Consider the following 20,254-nt stretch of genomic DNA (forward strand, 5'->3'; position numbering starts at 1 on the left):
CAGAAACCTGGCTCAGAGAGGGACAGGACTGGCAACTTAATGTTCCCCTGTAGTAGCTTAAGTTGCCAGAGGAGAGATAGCGGTGGGGGTAAAAGAGGAGGTGATGTTGCTTTGTTGATTAAGTAAAATGTGACGGCAATAGTCCTAGATGACATTGCTTATGGTTTGTGCAGTGAGATTCTATGGTGGAGCTGAGAAATAAAAGGTGATGATTAATGGCGGACTGGGTCTAAAAATATTGGTTGCCAGGAGACAAAGGGGGGCCATTTCATCAGGGGCCCACTTGATATAGGGAGCCCACTTCATCAGGGGCCCACTTGCCATCGGGCAAGCTGACACCCTGGCCAGTCTGCCACTGGTGTGATGATCACTTTTCTGGGAGTGTCCTATCGTCCCCAAATGGAGAATTAGACTACGAAAAATGAGGGCAAGACTAATAAGGTTGTTATAGTTGGGAATTTTAACTTTCCCAATATAGACTGTGACTATCATATTGTCAAGGGCTTAGAAGGTGTGCAATTTGTCAAATATGTCACGAAAGATGTCTCAGGTAATTTGTAGATGGCCTTACAAGGGGGAAGGCAAAGATTGATCCACTCATTTGGAAATTGGGAAGGGCAAGTGACTGAAGTGTCAATTGGGCAATCCTTTTAGGACCAACAACCACAGTTCTATTAACTTTAAAATAGTTATGTATAAAGACAGAATGGGCCCACAAGATAAAATTCTGAATTGGGGCAAGGCCAACTGATGCTATTAGACAGGAACTTGCTAAAGTTGTTTGCAGGCAAAGGAACATCTGGAAAGTTGGATGCTTTTAAAAGTGATGACAAGAGCGCAAGGCATGAATGTTCCTGTTCGAAGGGCGATGGTCCAATGGTTCTTTATGAATGGTTCTTTAATATCACATGTAAAATACAGTCAAATTCGTTTTTTTGCATACAGGAGGAATTTATCATAAATCCGGATGAGCTTTTTGAAGAAGTAACCAAAATGTCTTTGGTTGATGAGGGCAAAGCAGAAGACCATGTGTACAGTGCCCTCCATCATTTATTTATTTGCTTCTGTAGTCCACAATTTGAGATTTGTAATAGAAAAACATAGGGGACTATGTATAAACACTGTTGTAATTTCTACATGGTGAAACCAAAATGTATAAAAATGGCCTTTATTAAAATCTGACAACGTGCACTTTAAACACATGTGATTTTTTTTCTATTACAAATCACAAATTGTGGAGTACAGAGACAAATATATAAATGATGGGTCTTTGTCCAAAACATTGTGGAGGGCACTGTATTTGGACTTCAAGGCATTTGATAAGGTTCAGTATAGTAAGCTGCTTTGGAAGGTTAGATTGGAAGGGATCCAGGGCGAGCTAGCTGCTGGATAGAGCATTGGATTAGATTAGATTAAATTCCTTTATTGTCATTCAGATCTTTCGATCTGAACGAAATTTTGTTGCCTGCAGTCATACATATAATAGTAAATAACAAAACATACAATAAACACAATTTAACATCCACCACAGTGAGTTCACCAGGCACCTCCTCACTGTGATGGAGGCAAAAGTCTTAAAGTCTCTGTCTCTTCCTTCCTTGTTCTCCCTCTGCGCTGAGGCGATCCAGGCTTCCGTTGTTGTGACCCCGCCGGATGATGGTGAGTAAGTCCCACGGCTCAACCGAGCTCCGCAAACGGGCCGGTTCAATCTACGTGGCCTGGGGTGGTCGAAGCTGCCGAAGATGCCGCCCTCCAGTCCAGCGGACGCAGCTGTAGTTGCGGGAGCTCCGGAAAAACAGGTCACCAACCTGTGACCTGCGAGCTCCTGACGATGTCGCCCCTGGACCCGCGGCGGAACCTCCGAAGTTGTGTCGCCACCGCCTCAGCCCCGAGTCGGGCTGCTGCCGCCTCAGCTCCGAGTCGGGCCGCTGCCGAAAGCCGGAACGCTGCCTGAGCTCCGAGTCGGGCCGTCGCCGCCTCAGCCCCGAAGTCGGCCAGCCTCACGTTGGTAAGTCCTGGCTGGCTCTGCCTCCGGAGTCTCGAGGTCGGTCGCAGTTGGAGGCTGCCACCTCCGCCATTAGGCCTCAGTGCAGACGGAGGCAGCGAAGGGGGAAACGACAAGAAAAAGTTGCATTCCCCCGAAGGAAGAGACAAAAAAGATGTTTCACCCCCCCCACACACACATATACACAACCTAATAAACTAAAAATTAACTAAAACAGGACAAAAGATAACAACAAAAAAAGTAAAAGCAGACGGACTGCAGGCGAGCCGCAGCTGTCAACAGCGTCACCACTTCCGGAAGGTTTCATTAATGGAAGCAGAGGATGATGGTGGAAGATTGCTTTTTTGCACTGGAGGCTCCAGTGGTGTGTCTCAGAGATCGGTGCTGTTTGTGATTTATATCAACGATTTAGAAGAGAATGTAGAAGATATGATTAGTAAATTTGCAGATGACACTAAAGTGGGTGGTAGAGATAGCGAAAATGGTTATCAAAAATTGCAGCAGGATTTAGAGCAGTTGGACGTGGGCTGAGGAACGGTTAATGGAGTTTAATGCAAGCAAGTATGAGATGTTGCATTTTGGGTTGTCAAACAAGGGCAGGACCTTCACATAGCAAAAGGATTTGAGTATAGGAGCAGGGAGGTTCTACTGCAGTTGTACAGGGTCTCGGTGAGACCACACTTGTAGCATTGCGTCCAGTTTTGGTCTCCTAATCTGAGGAAGGACATTCTTGTCATAGAGGGAGTACAGAGAAGGTTCAACAGACTAATTCCTGGGATGTCAGGACTTTCATATGAAGAAAGACTGGATAGACTCGGCTTGTACTCGCTAGAATTTAGAAGATTGAGGGGGGATCTTATAGAAACTTATAAAATTCTTAAGAGGTTGGACAGGCTAGATGCAGGAAGATTGTTCCCGATGTTGGGGAAGTCCAGAACAAGGGGTCACAGTTTAAGGATAAAGGGGAAATCTTTTAGGACCGAGATGAGGAAAACTTTTTTCACACAGAGAGTGGTGAATCTCTGGAATTCTCTCCCGCAGAAGGTAGTTGAGACCAGTTCATTGGCTATATTTAAGAGGGAGTTAGATGTGGCCCTTGTGGCTAAAGGGATCAGGGGGTATGGAGAGAAGGCAGGTACGGGATACTGAGTTGGATGATCAGCCATGATCATATTGAATGGCGGTGCCGGCTCGAAGGGCCGAATGGCCTACTCCTGCACCTATTTTCTATGTTTCTAAATTGCAGGGCTGATGAGGAGTGTCGTAGAGCAGAGATCTCAGTGTGCGGATACATAGTTCCATGAAAGTGGCGTCACAGTTAGATAGGGTGGTCAAGAAGGCCTTCATCAGACAGGGTATTAAGTACAGAAGTGGGAAATGTTATGTTACAGTTGTGCCCGACCTTGGTGAGGCCACATTTGGAGTATTGTGTTCAGTTTTGGTCCCCTTGATATAAGAAGGATGATGTTATGCTGGAAAGAGTGCAGGGTAGATTTACGAAGATTTTTAGTTTCGTTATTGTTTAATTTAGAGATACAGCGCAGAAACAGACCCTTTGGCCCACCAAGTCCGCACAGACCAGCGATCTACACACACATACACTATTCTACACACATTAGGTGAAATTTACAATTATACCAAGCCAGTTAGCAACAAACGTGTATGTCTTTGTAGTGTGAGAGGAAACCGGAGATCCCGGAGAAAACCCACGCAGGTCTCGGGGAGAACGACCAAACTCCGTACAGACAAGCACCTGTGGTCAGGATTGAACCCGGGTCTCTGGCGCTGTAAGGCAGCAACTCTACCGCTGTGCCACAATGTTGTCAGTAATTAAGGACTTGATTTACAGGGAGAGGTTGGTTAGACTAGGTCGTTATTACTTGGAGCACAGGAGGATGAGGGGTGATCTTATAGATGTGTACAAGATCATGAGGGGAATAGATAGGGGTGAATTCACAAGGTCTTTTACCCAAAGTAGGGGAATCAAGATCCAGAAGACATAGGTTGACATGGGCAGGTGGAACTAGAGTAGATGGGCATCTTGGTCAGCAGGGGCAAGTTGGGCTGAAGGGCATGTTTCTGTGCATAATGACTCTGACTTTATATAATTATAAATGTTGACTTCATGTTGATGTATACGTAAGGAAAGTTGAGGAAGTAAATTGTGTAAATTATTAATTACATTAAACTTCCTTTTCGTAAAATTTCTTTCAGATTGAAAGATTAGAGAAACTGGAACCAGAAATTAAAATGAAGTGGCAAAACAAGTTACATGAGGTAACAATTGTTTTTCTTGTCAACAGGTAAATATCATAATTGCTAGGGAAGGTGTGGATACAATGTGGTGAACTTTGAAACTGTTTAAATGACTAGGGCGGAGGAAAGGGGGAGGGGAGTGTAAAGGGCCTGTCCCACTTAGGTGATTTTTTTAGGTGACTGCCAGTAACTAGGCTGTCACCTCACGGTTGCCGGGGTGTTGCCTGTATGGTTGTGAGTCGTCTCCTCAGCTGCCCAAAGAGTCGTTGCGTTTTTGTTTGGTCACCGCTGGATTTTGAAATGTTCAAAACTCTTTGACAGTCGCTGACAGTGGGCTTGTCGTAGCTTGTCTTCTTCTGACATAGGTGCTGTCATAAGTTGTCGTAGGTTGTCCCCAGGATGGCGTAGTCTGTCGCTAGGATGTCGTAGGTTCTCGCCAGGTGACGTAGATTGTCGCCGGTGCTGACTTTGGTGAATTCTATTGTCGTTGCCGGCAGTCGCCTGCGTCCAGTCGCTGGTTTTTTCGGGAACTGCTATGACTATGCTAGTCGCCGGCATTCACCTAAAAAAATCGCCTAGTGGGACTGGCCCTTAAGAGAAGTTACTTAAAAGTAGAGAATGCAATATGCATACTAGTGGGTTGTAAGCTAACCCAAGCAAAATATGAGATGCTGTTCTTCCAATTTGCATGTGGCATACTCTGGCAACGGAGGAGATTCAGGACTGAGAGGTCAGTTTGGGAATGGGAAGGGGAGTTAAAATGGTTTGCGACTGGGAAATCCCATAGGCCTCGACAGACCGTGTGTTCAGCGAAATGGTCGCCAAGTCCACGCTTGTTCTTGTCGATGTATCGATGTATCTTGCCGAATCGAGAACATCGGATGCATTAGATAAGGTTAGATATGGTACATGTGAACCTTTCATTAACCTGAAGGGACTGTCGGGGTCCCTGGGTGGAGTCAAGGGTGGAGATATGAGGACAGGTGTTTCATCTCTTCAAGATAATAATAATAATAATAATAATAATAATAATAATAATAATAATAATAATAATAATTTTTATTGTCATTGTACAAGACAACAAAATTTTTGTTGGAGCAGTCCTCCAGCTGCACAGGAATATGTATAAAATACATTTAAAAAAGAACTATTAATAAAATGAGACTATAAACATATAGGAGTATGGGCGGGTGTGTGAGAGAGAGGGGGGGAATCAGTGTGGGAGGGGGTTAGAGTTCAGTAGTGTCACAGCTCTATGGTAGAAGCTGTTTTTTAGTCTTGTCGTGCGGGCGCTCAGTGTCCTGATTGTCTTCCCGAGGGCAGGGGGGTGAAGAGGCAGTGTCCAGGGTGTGTGCTGTCTCTAATGATGCCCTTGACCCTCCGGATGCAGCGGGTCCGGTAGATGTCCTCCAGTCTGGGGAGGTGGGTGCCAGTGATCCTCTCAGCAGTCTTAATGACGCATTGGAGAGCTTTCCTGTTCTCTGCGGTGCAGCTAGATGACTATACTGTGATGTAGCATGTGAGAACTGACTCGATGGCTGACCTGTAGAAGCTCACCAGCAGCTGTTGTTCAACATAACCATATAACCATATAACAATTACAGCATGGAAACAGGCCATCTCGGCCCTTCTAGTCCGTGCCGAACACGTATATCCCCTAGTCCCATCTACCTGCACTCAGACCATAACCCTCCATTCCTTTCCCGTCCATATAACTATCCAATTTATTTTTAAATGATAAAATCGAACCTGGAGGATGAGGAGGATGAGGGGTGATCTTATAGATGTGTACAAGATCATGAGGGGAATAGATAGGGGTGAATTCACAAGGTCTTTTACCCAAAGTAGGGGAATCAAGATCCAGAAGACATAGGTTGACATGGGCAGGTGGAACTAGAGTAGATGGGCATCTTGGTCAGCAGGGGCAAGTTGGGCTGAAGGGCATGTTTCTGTGCATGATGAATCTGACTTTATATAATTAAAAATGTTGACTTCATGTTGATGTATACGTAAGGAAAGTTGAGGAAGTAAAGTGTATAAGTTATTAATTACAGAGAAACTGGAACCAGAAATTAAAATGAAGTGGCAAAACAAGTTATATGAGGTAACAATTGTTTTTCTTGTCAACAGGTAAATATCATAATTGCTAGGGAAGGTGTGGATACAATGTGGTGCACTTTGCAACTGTTGTAAGTTGTCGTAGGTTGTCCCCAGGATGGTGTAGTCTGTCGCTAGGATGTCGTAGGTTGTCGCCAGGTGACGTAGATTGTCGCCGGTGCTGACTTTGGTGAATTCTATTGTCGTCGCCGGCAGCCGCCTGCGTCCAGTCGCTGGTTTTTTCGGGAACTGCTATGACTATGCTAGTCGCCGGCATTCACCTAAAAAAATCGCCTAGTGGGACTGGCCCTTAAGAGAAGTCACTTAAAAGTAGAGAATGCAATATGCATACCAGTGGGTTGTAAGCTAACCCAAGCAAAATATGAGATGCTGTTCTTCCAATTTGCATGTGGCATACTCTGGCAACGGAGGAGATTCAGGACTGAGAGGTCAGTTTGGGAATGGGAAGGGGAGTTAAAATGGTTTGCGACTGGGAAATCCCATAGGCCTCGACAGACCGTGTGTTCAGCGAAATGGTCGCCAAGTCCATGCTTGTTCTTGCCGATGTATCGATGTATCTTCCCGATGTATCTTGCCGAATCGAGAACTTCGGATGCAGTAGATAAGGTTAGATATGGTACATGTGAACCTTTCATTAACCTGAAAGGACTGTCGGGGTCCCTGGGTGGAGTCAAGGGAGGAGATATGCGGACAGGTGTTTCATCTCTTCAAGATAATAATAATAATAATAATAATAATAATAATAATAATAATAATAATAATAATCTTTATTGTCATTGTACAAGACAACAACATTTTTGTTGGAGCAGTCCTCCAGCTGCACAGGAATATGAGTATAAAATACATTTAAAAAAGAACTATTAAAAAAATGAGACTATAAACATATAGGAGTATGGGCGGGTGTGTTAGAGAGAGGGGGGGAATCAGTGTGGGAGGGGGATAGAGTTCAGTAGTGTCACAGCTCTATGGTAGAAGCTGTTTTCTAGTCTTGTCGTGCGAGCGCTCAGTGTCCTGTATCGTCTTCCTGAGGGCAGGGGGGTGAAGAGGCAGTGTCCAGGGTGTGTGCTGTCTCTAATGATGCCCTTGACCCTCCGGATGCAGCGGGTCCGGTAGATGTCCTCCAGTCTGGGGAGCTGGGTGCCAGTGATCCTCTCAGCAGTCTTAATGACGCATTGGAGAGCTTTCCTGTTCTCTGCGGTGCAGCCAGATTACTATACTGTGATGCAGTATGTGAGAACTGACTCGATGGCTGACCTGTAGAAGCTCACCAGCAGCTGTTGTTCAACATAACCATATAACCATATAACAATTACAGCATGGAAACAGGCCATCTCGGCCCTTCTAGTCCGTGCCGAACATGTATATCCCCTAGTCCCATCTACCTGCACTCAGACCATAACCCTCCATTCCTTTCCCGTCCATATAACTATCCAATTTATTTTTAAATGATAAAATCGAACCTGCCTTCACCACCTTCCACTGGAAGCTCATTCCACACAGCTACCACTCTCTGAGTAAAGAAGTTCCCCCTCATGTTACCCCTAAACTTCTGTCCTTTAATTCTCAAGTCATGTCCTCTTGTTTGAATCTTCCCTACTCTCAAAAGAGTAGGGTTCATTCAAGAGAGTTTATTGTCATGTGTCCCAGATAGGAAAATGAAATTCCTACTTTGCTTCAGCACAACAGAATATAGTAGGCATGTATACAGAACAGATCAGTGTGTCCATATACCATTATATAAATATATACACACATGAATAAATAAACAGATAAAGTGTAAATAAACAGATAGTGGTCTATTAATGTTCAGAGTTTTGCGTCAGTTGAGTTTAATAGCCTGATGGCTGTGGGGAAATAGCTATTCCTGAACCTGGTTGTTGCAGTCTTCAGGCTCCTGTACCTTCTACCTGAAGGTAGCAGGGAGATGAGTGTGTGGCCAGGATGGTGTGGGTCTTTGATGATACTGCCAGCCTTTTTGAGGCAGCGACTGCGATAGATCCCTTCGATGGTAGGGAGGTCAAAGCCGATGATGGACTGGGCAGTGTTTACTACTTTTTGTAGTCTTTTCCGCTCCTGGGCGCTCAAGTTGCCGAACCAAGCCATGATGCAACCGGTCAGCATGCTCTCTACTGTGCAACTGTAGAAGTTAGAGAGAGTCCTCCTTGACATACTGACTCTCCGTAATCTTCTCAGGAAGTAGAGGCACTGACGTGCTTTCTTTATAATTGCATCAGTGTTCACAGACCAGGAGAGATCTTCAGAAATATGAACGCCCAGGAATTTCAGATTCAGATTCAGATTCAGATTCAGATTCAGCTTTAATTGTCATTGTCAGTGTACAGTACAGAGACAACGAAATGCATTTAGCATCTCCCTGGACGAGCGACATAGCACATGATTTGAATAAATATTTAATTAGCATATATACAGACATAGTGTTTTTCCTGTGGGAGGAGGGTCCGGGGGGGGGGGGGGGGGGGTGATTGGCAGTCACCGAGGTACGTTGTTGAGTAGAGTGACAGCTGCCGGGGAGAAGCTGTTCCTAGACCTGCTGGTCCGGCAACGGAGAGACCTGTAGCGCCTCCCGGATGGTAGGAGGGTAAACAGTCCATGGTTGGGGTGAGAGCAGTCCTTGGCGATGCTGAGCGCCCTCCGCAGACAACGCTTGCTTTGGACAGACTCAATGGAGGGGAGCGTGGAACCGGTGATGCGTTGGGCAATTTTCACCACCCTCTGCAATGCCTTCCGGTCGGAGACAGAGCAGTTGCCATACCATACTGTGATACAGTTGGTAAGGATGCTCTCGATGGTGCAGCGGTAGAAGTTCACCAGGATCTGTGGAGACAGATGGACCTTCTTCAGTCTCCTCAGGAAGAAGAGACGCTGGTGAGCCTTCTTGATCAGAGTAGAGGTATTGTGGGTCCAAGAGAGGTCATCGGAGATGTTGACTCCCAGGAACCTGAAGCTAGAAACACGTTCCACCTCCTTCCCGTTAATGTGGATGGGGGTGTGCGTGCCGCCTCTGGACTTCCTGACGTCTACAATGAGCTCCTTGGTCTTTTTGGAGTTAAGGGCCAGGTTGTTGTCAGCGCACCATGCTGCTAAGTGCTGGACCTCCTCCCTGTAGGCCAGCTCATCATTGTTGCTGATGAGGCCAATCACCGTTGTATCATCTGCATACTTGATGATGGTGTTAGTACCATGTACAGGTGTGCAGTCGTAGGTGAAGAAGGAGTAGTGGAGGTGGCTCAACACACAGCCCTGTGGAACGCCGGTGTTCAGGGTGAGGGTTGAAGAGGTGTGCTTGTCTAACCTCACAGACTGGGGTCTGTTGTTTAGAAAGTCCAGTATCCAGTTGCAGAGGGAGGGGTCGATGCCCAGGTTACTGAATTTGGTGATCAGTTTTGATGATATAATGGTGTTGAATGCTGAGCTGTAATCGATGAACAGCATTCTTACGTAAGTGTCTCTGTTGTCGAGGTGGGAGAGGGCGGAGTGAAGTGCCGTTGAGATGGCATCCTCCGTACTCCTGTTCTTGCGGTAGGCAAACTGATAGGGATCCAGTGTGGGGGGTAGGCAGCTTTTGAGGTGTGCCAGGACCAGCCTCTCGAAGCACTTGGTGATGATGGGGGTAAGTGCAACAGGGCAGAAGTCGTTGAGGCTTGCCGCAGTGGAGTGTTTTGGCACTGGCACGATGGAGGTGGTTTTAAGGCACGTGGGGACAACTGCTCGGGCAAGTGACAGGTTGAAGATGTCAGTCCAGACGTCTGTCAGCTGCGCAGCACAGGCCCTGAGCACGCGCCCGGGGATGCCGTCAGGGCCAGCAGCTTTACGTGCATTAGTCCTACTCAGTGCCACGTACACGTCGTAGGGGGTGAGTGTGAGGGGCTGGTGATCAGCAGGGAGCACAGCCTTGATGGCTGTCTCTAGATTGTCCTTGTCGAAGCGGCCATAGAAGTGGTTAAGCTCCTCAAGGAAGGAGGCGTCGCTGGATGTGGGGGTGGTGTTAGAGGGTCTGTAGTCCGTGATGGCCTGGATGCCTTGCCACATGCGTGGGGGGTCGGAGTTGTTGTTGAAGTTCTCCTCAATCCAGAGCTTATGGCAATGCTCATCTTTGAAGCTCATTCCTGAATGGCCTACCCCTTATTCTTAAACTGTGATCCCTGGTTACAAGATACAAGATACATTTATTCGTCACATGTGCCAGATGACACAGTGAAATGAAATTCCCATACAGCCATACAATAAAAATAAAGGACACAACACACGATAGAATTTAACACAAAACATCCCCACACAGCAGAATCAGAGTTTCCCTCTGTGTGGGAAGGCACCAAAGTCAGTCTCTTCCCCCACTGTTCCCCGTGGTCAGGGCCTCCCCAAGCCCCCCGCAGTTGCCGCTACGGGCGGCCCGATGTACAGGCCTGCTCGCCGGGGTGTTGTAAGTCTGACGTCGGGGCTGCGGGACGTCCTCAGTGGCGTGGACACAGAGTCGGCCCCCTCCTACCGGAGTCGGCGGCTTCCAAAGTCCGCAGGCCGCTCCGGGTGGTGACTGCTGCTGGAGACCCTCTGCAAGGCGCCCCAGGACTCCGCGATGTTGTTCAGCACCGCCCGCGTTGGAAGCTCCCCGCACCAGAGCTCCACGATGTTGGAGCAACGGCCCAATGCTCCGGAGCTCCAAACGGCGACCCGGGTAGTCATCGCCCGCTCCGTGGTGACTCCAGCGCTGGGCCGCCGCTGTAGCAGCCCTGGTCCGGTTCTTGGTCCCCGGCAGGAAAGGCCGCTCCGATCCAGCTGGTAGGCCGCGAGGTGGGGGGCGAGGACGCGACTCGGAGAAATAGTCACGTCCCCGCCAGGAAGAGACTGGGAGACGGTTTCCCCCTTACCCTGCCCCCCTCCCCCACCTAGAAAAGTTAAAGTTTCCCCCAACACAAGACTTTAGACTAACTGAAAATTAAAAAAAAAAGATGAAATAACAGACAGGCCCTAGAGGACACTGCACTGGTTCTGGACTCCCCCAACATCGGGAACATTTTTCCTGCATCTAGCCTGTCCAATCCTTTAAGAATTGTATATGTTTCTATAAGATCCCCTATCATCCTTCTAAATTCCAGTGAATACAAGCCCAGTCGGCCCATTCTTTCATTATATGCCAGTCCCGTCATCCTGGGAATTAACCAGGTGAACCTACGCTGCATGCCCTCAATAGCAATAATGTCCTTCCTCAAATTAGGAGACCAAAATTGTACACACAGGTGCGGTCTCACTGCAGTCGGACCTCCTTGATCCTAAACTCAAATCCTCACGCAATGAAAGCCAACTGCCTGCCAAATCTGCATGGCTACTTTCAGTGACTGATGTACAAGCACACCCCAGGTCTTGTTGCACCTCCCCTTTTCCTAATCGGACACCGTTTAGATAATAATCTCCCTTCCTGTTCTTGCCACCAAAGTGGATAACCTCACATTTATCCACATTATACTGCATCTGCCATGCATCTGCCCACTCACCCAACCTATCCAGGTCACCCTGCAGCCTCATAGCATCCTCCTCACAGCTCGCACTGCCCCCAACTTTGTGTCATCCACATACTTGGAGATGTTACATTTAATTCCCTTGTCTAAATCGTTACTCTATATTGTAAATAATATAATGTTTAAAAATATAATACTGGAAGGTGTATATATGTTGATCTGTCTGCTTTCTTTTTCTTTTAGGAAATGGGACAGCTGAACCAGAAACTAAATTTCTTGGATCAGAGAATGCAGGTAAGGAAGTAAGGCTACAGACTCAAGGCATTTGAGAGTTGGTATAGTGACAGGAAAAGTTATCACTCCCTTTTCTTTTAATTGATTCTTGAATACAACCATTGATCATCAGAAACTTAATCAAGTGGATGTCAGGGCCTGAGTACCATCACTGCGTCAAAATTGGGGATGGTGTCTGCAACAGTGCATCTCTACCGGGTGAGCACAATGCCTTTGAAGTCCATTTTGAATAGGCAAACAAAGTTTCACCCAGCTGCTTCTTCCACTCCCTGCTGAATCTGTCCCATAACTCTCGGTGACAGAAGTTGGATCTACTTTCACACGGGTAAACTCTCAGAAAGCTTCCAGCCTGGGTGGAGCCCAGACATGGTTTCTGAAATCATGTGCTAATCAACAGGCCACGGTCTTTCCCGACACCTTTCACCTGTCATTTCAATAGAGGACAAAGTACTGGAGTAACTAACTCAGTGGCATCCTCTGCTTCAGACTGATTGTGGGCAGTGGAGGGGGGAATAATGCTGGAAGAGATGAGGGGCAGGACAAAGCTTGGCACATAATAGGCCGACACAGGTGAGGAGGAATTTTTGATCGGCATATAGTGTAGACTTTAGAGATGCAGCACGAATACAGGCCCTTCAACCTATGTAGTCCACGCCAACCAGCGATCAACCCGTACATTAACACTATCCTACACACTAGGGACAATTTACAATTTCACCAAAGCCAATTTCTTGTATTGTATTGTATTTTAATGACCACACAGCCAGACTGGTGGAATTTTGGGTTGTCAGCAGCGATACAATAATAAAGAACATACAACCACAATAGAAAATGTAACACAAACATCCACCACAGCATTCATCTCTGTGGTGGAAGGCACAAATATTTGGCCAATCCTCCTCCATTTCCCCCCCGTGGACAGGACCAGAGTCCAGAGTCAGTCCAGGATCGGCTCTTCCTCACCGGAGACCGCGGCTTTAAGTTGTTGTAGGCCGCAGGCCGGCGGTCGAGATTTAAAGTCTCCGCCGCAGCCAGAAGCACCGTAGACTGCAGGGCCGGCGGTCGAAGCTCCCCTCCAGGGGTGATGGTGAGTCCATGCCGGCCACGGGGTATAAGTTGGCCGCGGGCCGGCAGTGATGGCTTCTTCTTCCCCCGGGTCCCCCACGAGGAATCCCGGGCTGTGGATGCCGCACCAGCTGGAGCTCTGCAGACCGCGACTTCAGGCTGCGACTTCAGGCTGCCGGCTGCCCCGGGCCAGCGAAACGGAGCGCTCCCCTCCAGCGAGCCCCAGCGAGGGCTCACCCGCTCCACGCCGAGAGTCCACGCTGCGCCCGCCGCTGAAGCCCCGGGCGCGTCTCCGGGAAAGGCCACGTCGATCCTTGATGTTAGGCCACGGGGGAGGCGACCTGGAAATAATGTCGCCTCTCCATGGAGGAGGCGACCAAAGCGGTTTCCCCCTTACCACGGTTTCCACACCACCCCCCACACAAAACACACAAAGAAACACAAAACACATACTTTAAAACATACTAGAAAATAAGAAAAAGTTGAAAAAAAACTAACGCGCGGCTGACATGGCTGCTGCTAATTAACCTACATACTAGTAATTCTTTGGAGTATGAGAGAAAAACGGAGAATGCATTTGGTTACATTTTGAGCAAGGTGTAAAGTTCTGGTCTCCCTGCTGTAGGAAGGATGACATTAAACTTGAAAGGGTGCAAAAAAAGGACGTGACCAGGTCTGGAAGATTTGAGTTGCACAGAGTGGCTGGAAAGACTTGGTCTGCTTTCCCTGGAGCCAAGCAGACTAAGGGGTGACGAGAGAGATGGTTATAAAATCACAAGGCCCATAGATAAGTTGAAAAATCTGTTTTTTCCACAGGGTAGGAGAGTCTAAAATACGAAGGCATTGACTTTAGGTGAGGGGGAAAAGATTTAAAGGGGCAATTATTTCACACTGCGGGAGGTAGGGACATGGAATGAATTGTAAGAAGTAGTGGAGGAGGCAGGTACAATTTAAAAGGTACATGGACAGTACATGTATAGGGAAGGTTTAGAGGGATATGGGTCAGGCACAGGCAGGTGGGACTAGATCAGTGAGGTAACTTAGTCATCATGGATATGTTGTGACCAAGAGCTGTTTCTGTGCAATTTATATAATCTACTAGACTAAGTGGGACCCGTTGGGTCCCAGCATCACACGGGAGGGCAGGTCACCAACGCAATATTCCACCTCTCCACCAATTCCAATACTGCTCACCAGTGGGAGTGGTGGGGGGGGCCTATCTGTTGCGCTAGTATGGGTGTTGCGGGCCGAAGGTACTAGTTTCCAGAGGGCTAGTATAGACATTGTGGGCCATATGGATGCTTGGGCAGGCATCCAACTGTTGCAACGATTTTAAAAGCCAAGCCAAGGCAAACAATTGGGCTGCAGACACCCGACAACCAAAATTCAATTTGTGAGCACAAACTTTTTAAAAGGGCAGCAGCCGCTTTACAGCCGCATCGAAGCGACTCACCGTAGAGTAGACGAGCGTTCAGTGTTATTGGCAGCTCAGTCTCTGCCAGACCCTCTCGCTTCCTGGGCCTGGCAGAGACTGAGGCACGACACTTCCTGGTTTTATAGTCCCTCCCCCTGCCGCCAGCGGGGGCAGCAGAGAGAGAATTTTGCAAAAACATTAATATCTCTCACATTTTTAATCGACGGAAAAAATCCTCCACACTCATATGTTGGAGGGGGGCTCTGAGCGAGGTGGCCAAAAATGACGGCCATAGGTGGCGGCGTTCTCTTGGAAATCGCAGCACAGTCGGCCAAAAGCGGTCAAGATCAGAGATTTAGTAATATACTAGACTAAGTGGGACCCTTTGGGTCCCATCTTCACACGGGAGGGCTGGTCCCCCGACGCAATATTGCACCTCTCCATGGAGGAGGCGACCGAAGCGGTTTCCCCTTTACCCCCCCACACCACCCCCCACACAAAACACACAAAGAAACACAAAACACATACTTTAAAACATACTAGAAAATAAGAAAAAGTTGAAAAAAAACTAACGCGCTGCTGACATGGCTGCTGCCAGAGCAGCGTCCCCTAATTAACCTACATACTAGTAATTCTTTGGAGTATGAGAGAAAAACGGAGAATGCATTTGGTTACATTTTGAGCAAGTTGTAAAGTTCTGGTCTCCCTGCTGTAGGAAGGATGACATTAAACTTGAAAGGGTGCAAAAAAAGGTTGATGACGACGTGACCAGGTCTGGAAGATTTGAGTTGCACAGAGTGGCTGGAAAGACTTGGTCTGTTTTCCCTGGAGCCAAGCACACTAAGGGGTGACGAGAGAGATGGTTATAAAATCACAAGGCCCATAGATAAGTTGAAAACTCTGTTTTTTCCACAGGGTAGGAGAGTCTAAAATACGAAGGCATTGACTTTAGGTGAGGGGGAAAAGATTTAAAAGGGGCAATTATTTCACACTGCGGGAGGTAGGGACATGGAATGAATTGTAAGAAGTAGCCAAAAATGACGGCCATAGGTGGCGGTGTTCTCTCGGAAATCGCAGCACAGTCGGCCAAAAGCGGTCAAGATCAGAGATTTAGTAATATATTAGACTAAGTGGGACCCGTTGGGGAGGGCTGGTCCCCCGACGCAATATTGCACCTCTCCACCAATTCCAATATTGGTGGGGTAGCCAGCGGGGGGGGGGGGCTTTCTGGAGCGCTGGCATGGGTGTTGTTGGCTGCAGGGACTACTGGTCTTCAGAGGGCTAGTATGGACATTGTGGGGCAAATGGATTTTTGGTGTGGCAGCTCAGTCCCTCAAGCCTGATGTGCTGGCAGCTCACTCATGGCTGGTGGGCTGGCATTTGACTCATGGCTATTCCTTGAAATTCCATTTCAAGCAGTGCTAGGCCACCAAATTCAAATCCATTTTCCTACCATTTCAAGTAGGGTGCAAGGCACCAAATTCAAGTGCAGTTTCTTACCTCTTCAAGCAGGGTGCAAGGCCACCAAATTCAAATGCAGTTTCATACCATTTCATGCAGGGTGCAACAACACCACATTCAAATGCAGTTTCATACCATTTCGTGCAAGGCCACTACATTCAAATGCATTCAGACTGTTTCAAGCAGGGTGAAACCACCATAAAAACCACCATAAAACCACACAAAACACCACACTCACAGTTCAGTAGACATTCAGTGTGTTCAGTTGATTCACAGCTCAGACAGTCGTGACCTCTCCCTCCCCATCATGCAGAGACTAAGCCACACCCACATTTCCGGGTTTTATAATCCCTCCCCCTCCCACCGGAAAAGGTGTGGCCTTCATGGCGTGATTGACAGGAGAGAGATTCTCAACATTTCTTAAACACTAATAACACGTTTGTTTTTCATTGATGGGAAGAATCCTCTGCATCTGATGAGCAGAGGGGAACTGAGTAAGATGGCCAAAAATCACAGCCGTTAGTGGTAGCGTTTTATCTAAAATCAATATAGTGCAAACAGGAAGTTGTCAAGTTTAGACAAACAACCATTTACAGGAGTCCCTTTTCACTTTAACCCAAACCCCCCAAACAACCATTTGCAGGCAGTGCCTTTTCACTTCAACCCAAACCCCCCAAACAACCATTTTCAGGCAGTGCCTTTTCACTTCAGCCCAAACCCCCTCAAACAACCAATTGCAGGCAGTGCCTTTTCACTTCAACCCAAATGCCCCAAACAACCATTTGCATGCAGTGCCTTTTTACTTCACCCCAAACAACCATTTGCAGGCAGTGCCTTTTTACTTCAACCCAAATCCCCCAAACAACCATTCGCAAGCAGTGGCTTTTTACTTCAAACCAACCATATTTTAATTTTCAAACCACATTAAGCGCACTAACAGTTGAGTAGACTGTCATTTTTGTTCAGTGTTATTCAGACTGTTCAGTGTTATTCAGAGCTCAGAGAGACATTACCCTCTGGTTTCCTCCATCTTACAGAGACTGAGTGAGGCACACCACTTCCTGGTTTTATAGTCTCTCCCCCTACCTTCAGCAGGGGCAGCAGAGAGAATGGCATTTTTAAAAAAAACATTAATATCCCTCTGTTTTTTCATCGATGGGAAAAATCCTCTGGTCATGGAAGGCGGAGGGGGGCTCTGAGCGAGTTGGCCAAAAATGACGGCCGTAAGTGGCGGCGTTCTCTCGGAAATCGCAGCATAGTGGGCCAAAAGCGGTCAAGATCAGACTTAGTAATATAGTAAATGTTAGTAATATAGATAGATAATTGGCTACATTATACCTGGAGCATTGTGTTCAATTGAAGTTACATAGTAGACCCCCCTCGGTCATGACTGACCATGGGTGATGCATCCTAGTTTGCAGGTGATGTGTGGTCGGATGCAAGCCTGGGCGATGTCATATGGAGGACAGGCTGTTGCCCATGCAGCACGTCCCCCCTCTCCACGTCGCTGATCGATCCATAGGAACAGCAGGGCCGTTACAGTTTGGCACCAGCGCCGTCGCAGGAGCTGCCAGAGCGAGGTTGCAGACAACGACAAACTGCCTTAGGGGCTCCGACTCCGGATTTTCTTGACGTTTACTCCTGAAGCCTTTTCCATGACTGGATACGGCCACAAGGCAGTGGAGGTTTTAAATTAGTGTTTTCCCTCTCCTAGATGGACAGCCTTCCCAGGCTGACGATCCCCATCTGCCCGAGACTCATGTGGGCGGGAGCCTCTACCTTCCCGTGCAGGTCTATAGCACCTGCCCACTGCCCATAAAGGTTACATAATGTCAGGGAATCCAATGAATTTAAGAACATAAAGCTCCCGGTGAATAAGAATTGATATCTAGGTAAAAATGCTGAGAAGCTGCCTATTTTATGGATGGGACAATTAGTGTTAGAAGGCTGAGCCTGGGGGTCGCACCATGCAATCAAAAGCAACCCTTGGTGACCTTGGTGTTTTAAGTGAGATATGCAGTGACATTCTTTACTAGCACGGGGCGTCAGTGGTTATGGGGAAAAGGCAGGAGAATGGGGTTAGGAGGTAGAGATAGATCAGCCACGATTGAATGGTGGAGAGACTTGATGGGCTGAATGGCCTAATTCTGATCCTATCACTTATGACCTTATGACGGGCTGGGAAGGTCAAATGCAATCAGCAGAAGTAACAGGTTCAATAACAACAGGTTAGTTTGGAAACACAGAGATAAATGCTCCAGTTTGTATATTTAAGGGCCTGTCCCACTTACGCGATTTGGCTCGCAAATTACGCGACCTCGTGGTCGCGTGAGGCGTACGGGGTACGGTATGGCGGCGTGGGGCCAGTCCCACGTAGAAGCATAGAGTTATGCGAGGCTGGTCCCGACATCGCGCGGGGCTCCGAAATTCTGGCAGTGGTCGAAATCTTCGCTCGCCAACGGCCAGTCGGCACGCAAGCGCATTGCGGTCGTACGCAGCGTCTTGATGGCGTACGCAGCGTCTTGGCAGCGTATGCAGCGTCTTGACGGTGTACGCAGCGTCTTGGCGACATACATCACCGCCCGGCGTGGCGTTGCGTGATGATGTCACCGCCCGACGCTGTGCGACGCCCAAATTCAATCGGCCTGCCTCCTGCCCAGCTGATTGGTGAGTATGATGCAAATGACGTCACGCGCGAACTCAGCGCGTATTTAGCGTGTATTTTGCGCGTACTTAGCGCAAACCTCGCATGAACTCCGCTTCCGTTTGGTCGCGCCAAATGCATGCAATCGCTTGCAAGTGGGACAGGCCCTTTAATGTTTACATTCTTGTAACTGTAATTTCTTATTCATCTTAAAGATGTGAGTTTAATGACGTATTTTCCCATTAAGCGGTTTCAGTGACATCTCCTTTCCTTTCTTCTTGTAGGTTGCTGACTCTCACAATTGGAAAGGCATGTTTAAATGTCCACCACTGTGGTGAATTCTCCAATTACAGCACCAAGTTTTCTATATTTACCTAACAACTACAAAAATAAAGTACATGTTTGTATATGTTTATGTTAAATAGCAATGTACAGTCTTTCTCCAGGTTACAAACACCCAACCTATGGACACAAAAAAGCTCCCATAATATTGTTGAATTCTAAAATCTGATGTATGTCCGTACATTCCTATCTACAAGCAGCAGAACTATCCTCTGTCTCCCCACCTTTAGTAATAGTTCTTTCTTATCATTCTGATCTTCTTTTGATGTCATTCATTGGAAACATATGGGTGCAAAGGGTGCAAATCACATCAGGAGATACAATCGGCATGTAAGAAAGGCAATGGTTTGGTGGTCATGAGGGATTTCAACATGCAGGTTGACTGGGGAAATCAGATTGGTACTGGGGCCCCAAGAGAAGGAAATTGTGGAATGCTTATGAGATGGTTTCTTAGAGCAGCTTGGAGTCGAGCCTACGAGGGAAAAGGCAGTTCTGGATTTGGTGTCATGGATCAAACCATATTTGATTGGGGAAATTAAGATAAAGGAACAACTAGGAGGTTGTGTCCACTATATAGGTATGTTACAAAACCTACCTGAATCGTGGTTGAGCATCTGCCCCACCCCGTGTGTGTGATTTTGGAGCTGTTTAGAGGGGGCGGGTTTAAAAACGCGATTTTTACTAGGCTGTTGCAATCGAAAATGTTCAGCCTAGTAAATCATTAACGGAAAATCGCCGAAAGACCCCGTCGCAAAAGGTATTATTAGTTTTTATGGCCTTGTATAATAGTTATAGTAGTTTAAAAATCACTCTCTCAACCCGCAACCTCTCGCAGCCCCAGGGTTTTATAAAGCAAACAATTAAAGGTATGTACCTTATTTTTACATTAAATGGGGCTTGTAATATAACCCTGTATAGAAAGTTTTCTATAGCGAGTAGTTCATTTTGGGCTCTTTATATCCCGCAGTATTTTTCTGGGCATTTGAGGGCACAAATCCAGCGCAATGTGAACGTTCTAAACCAGCGCGTTCACAGGAACCCACTAGAAAGCCGATTTAAATTGACTTTAATTTACAGCAATTGAACACTAAATTCCTTCCATTTGGCCTATAAATTGATGTAAATTAGATTTAAAAATCATGTTTTATTGTGAATTATTTGTGAATATTATTTGGACACTT

The 20,254-nt window shown here is 47.1% G+C and overlaps 1 protein-coding gene across 2 annotated transcripts in view; it reads left to right on the forward strand.

Annotated features, from left to right (window-relative positions):
* The window catches only part of si:zfos-1056e6.1 (uncharacterized protein LOC107988029 homolog), a 68,699-nt gene extending 49,307 nt beyond the window's left edge, over nucleotides 1-19,392 (forward strand). The window contains exons 7-9 of one of the 2 annotated variants that reach the window (XM_055639995.1): nucleotides 4,220-4,282; nucleotides 12,097-12,147; nucleotides 19,016-19,383. In XM_055639995.1, the coding sequence (XP_055495970.1) occupies nucleotides 4,220-4,282; nucleotides 12,097-12,147; nucleotides 19,016-19,069 (168 nt within the window). In that variant the 3' untranslated portion in view covers nucleotides 19,070-19,383. Of the gene's footprint in view, nucleotides 1-4,219; nucleotides 4,283-12,096; nucleotides 12,148-19,015 lie in introns of both variants that reach the window. The other variant, XM_055639996.1, reaches the window with a different exon arrangement.
* The last annotated feature ends 862 nt before the right edge of the window (nucleotides 19,393-20,254 follow it).

The sequence above is a fragment of the Leucoraja erinacea genome, chromosome 8 (genome assembly GCF_028641065.1).
Source record: "Leucoraja erinacea ecotype New England chromosome 8, Leri_hhj_1, whole genome shotgun sequence".
In the NCBI taxonomy this organism is placed as follows: Eukaryota; Metazoa; Chordata; class Chondrichthyes; order Rajiformes; family Rajidae; genus Leucoraja; species Leucoraja erinaceus.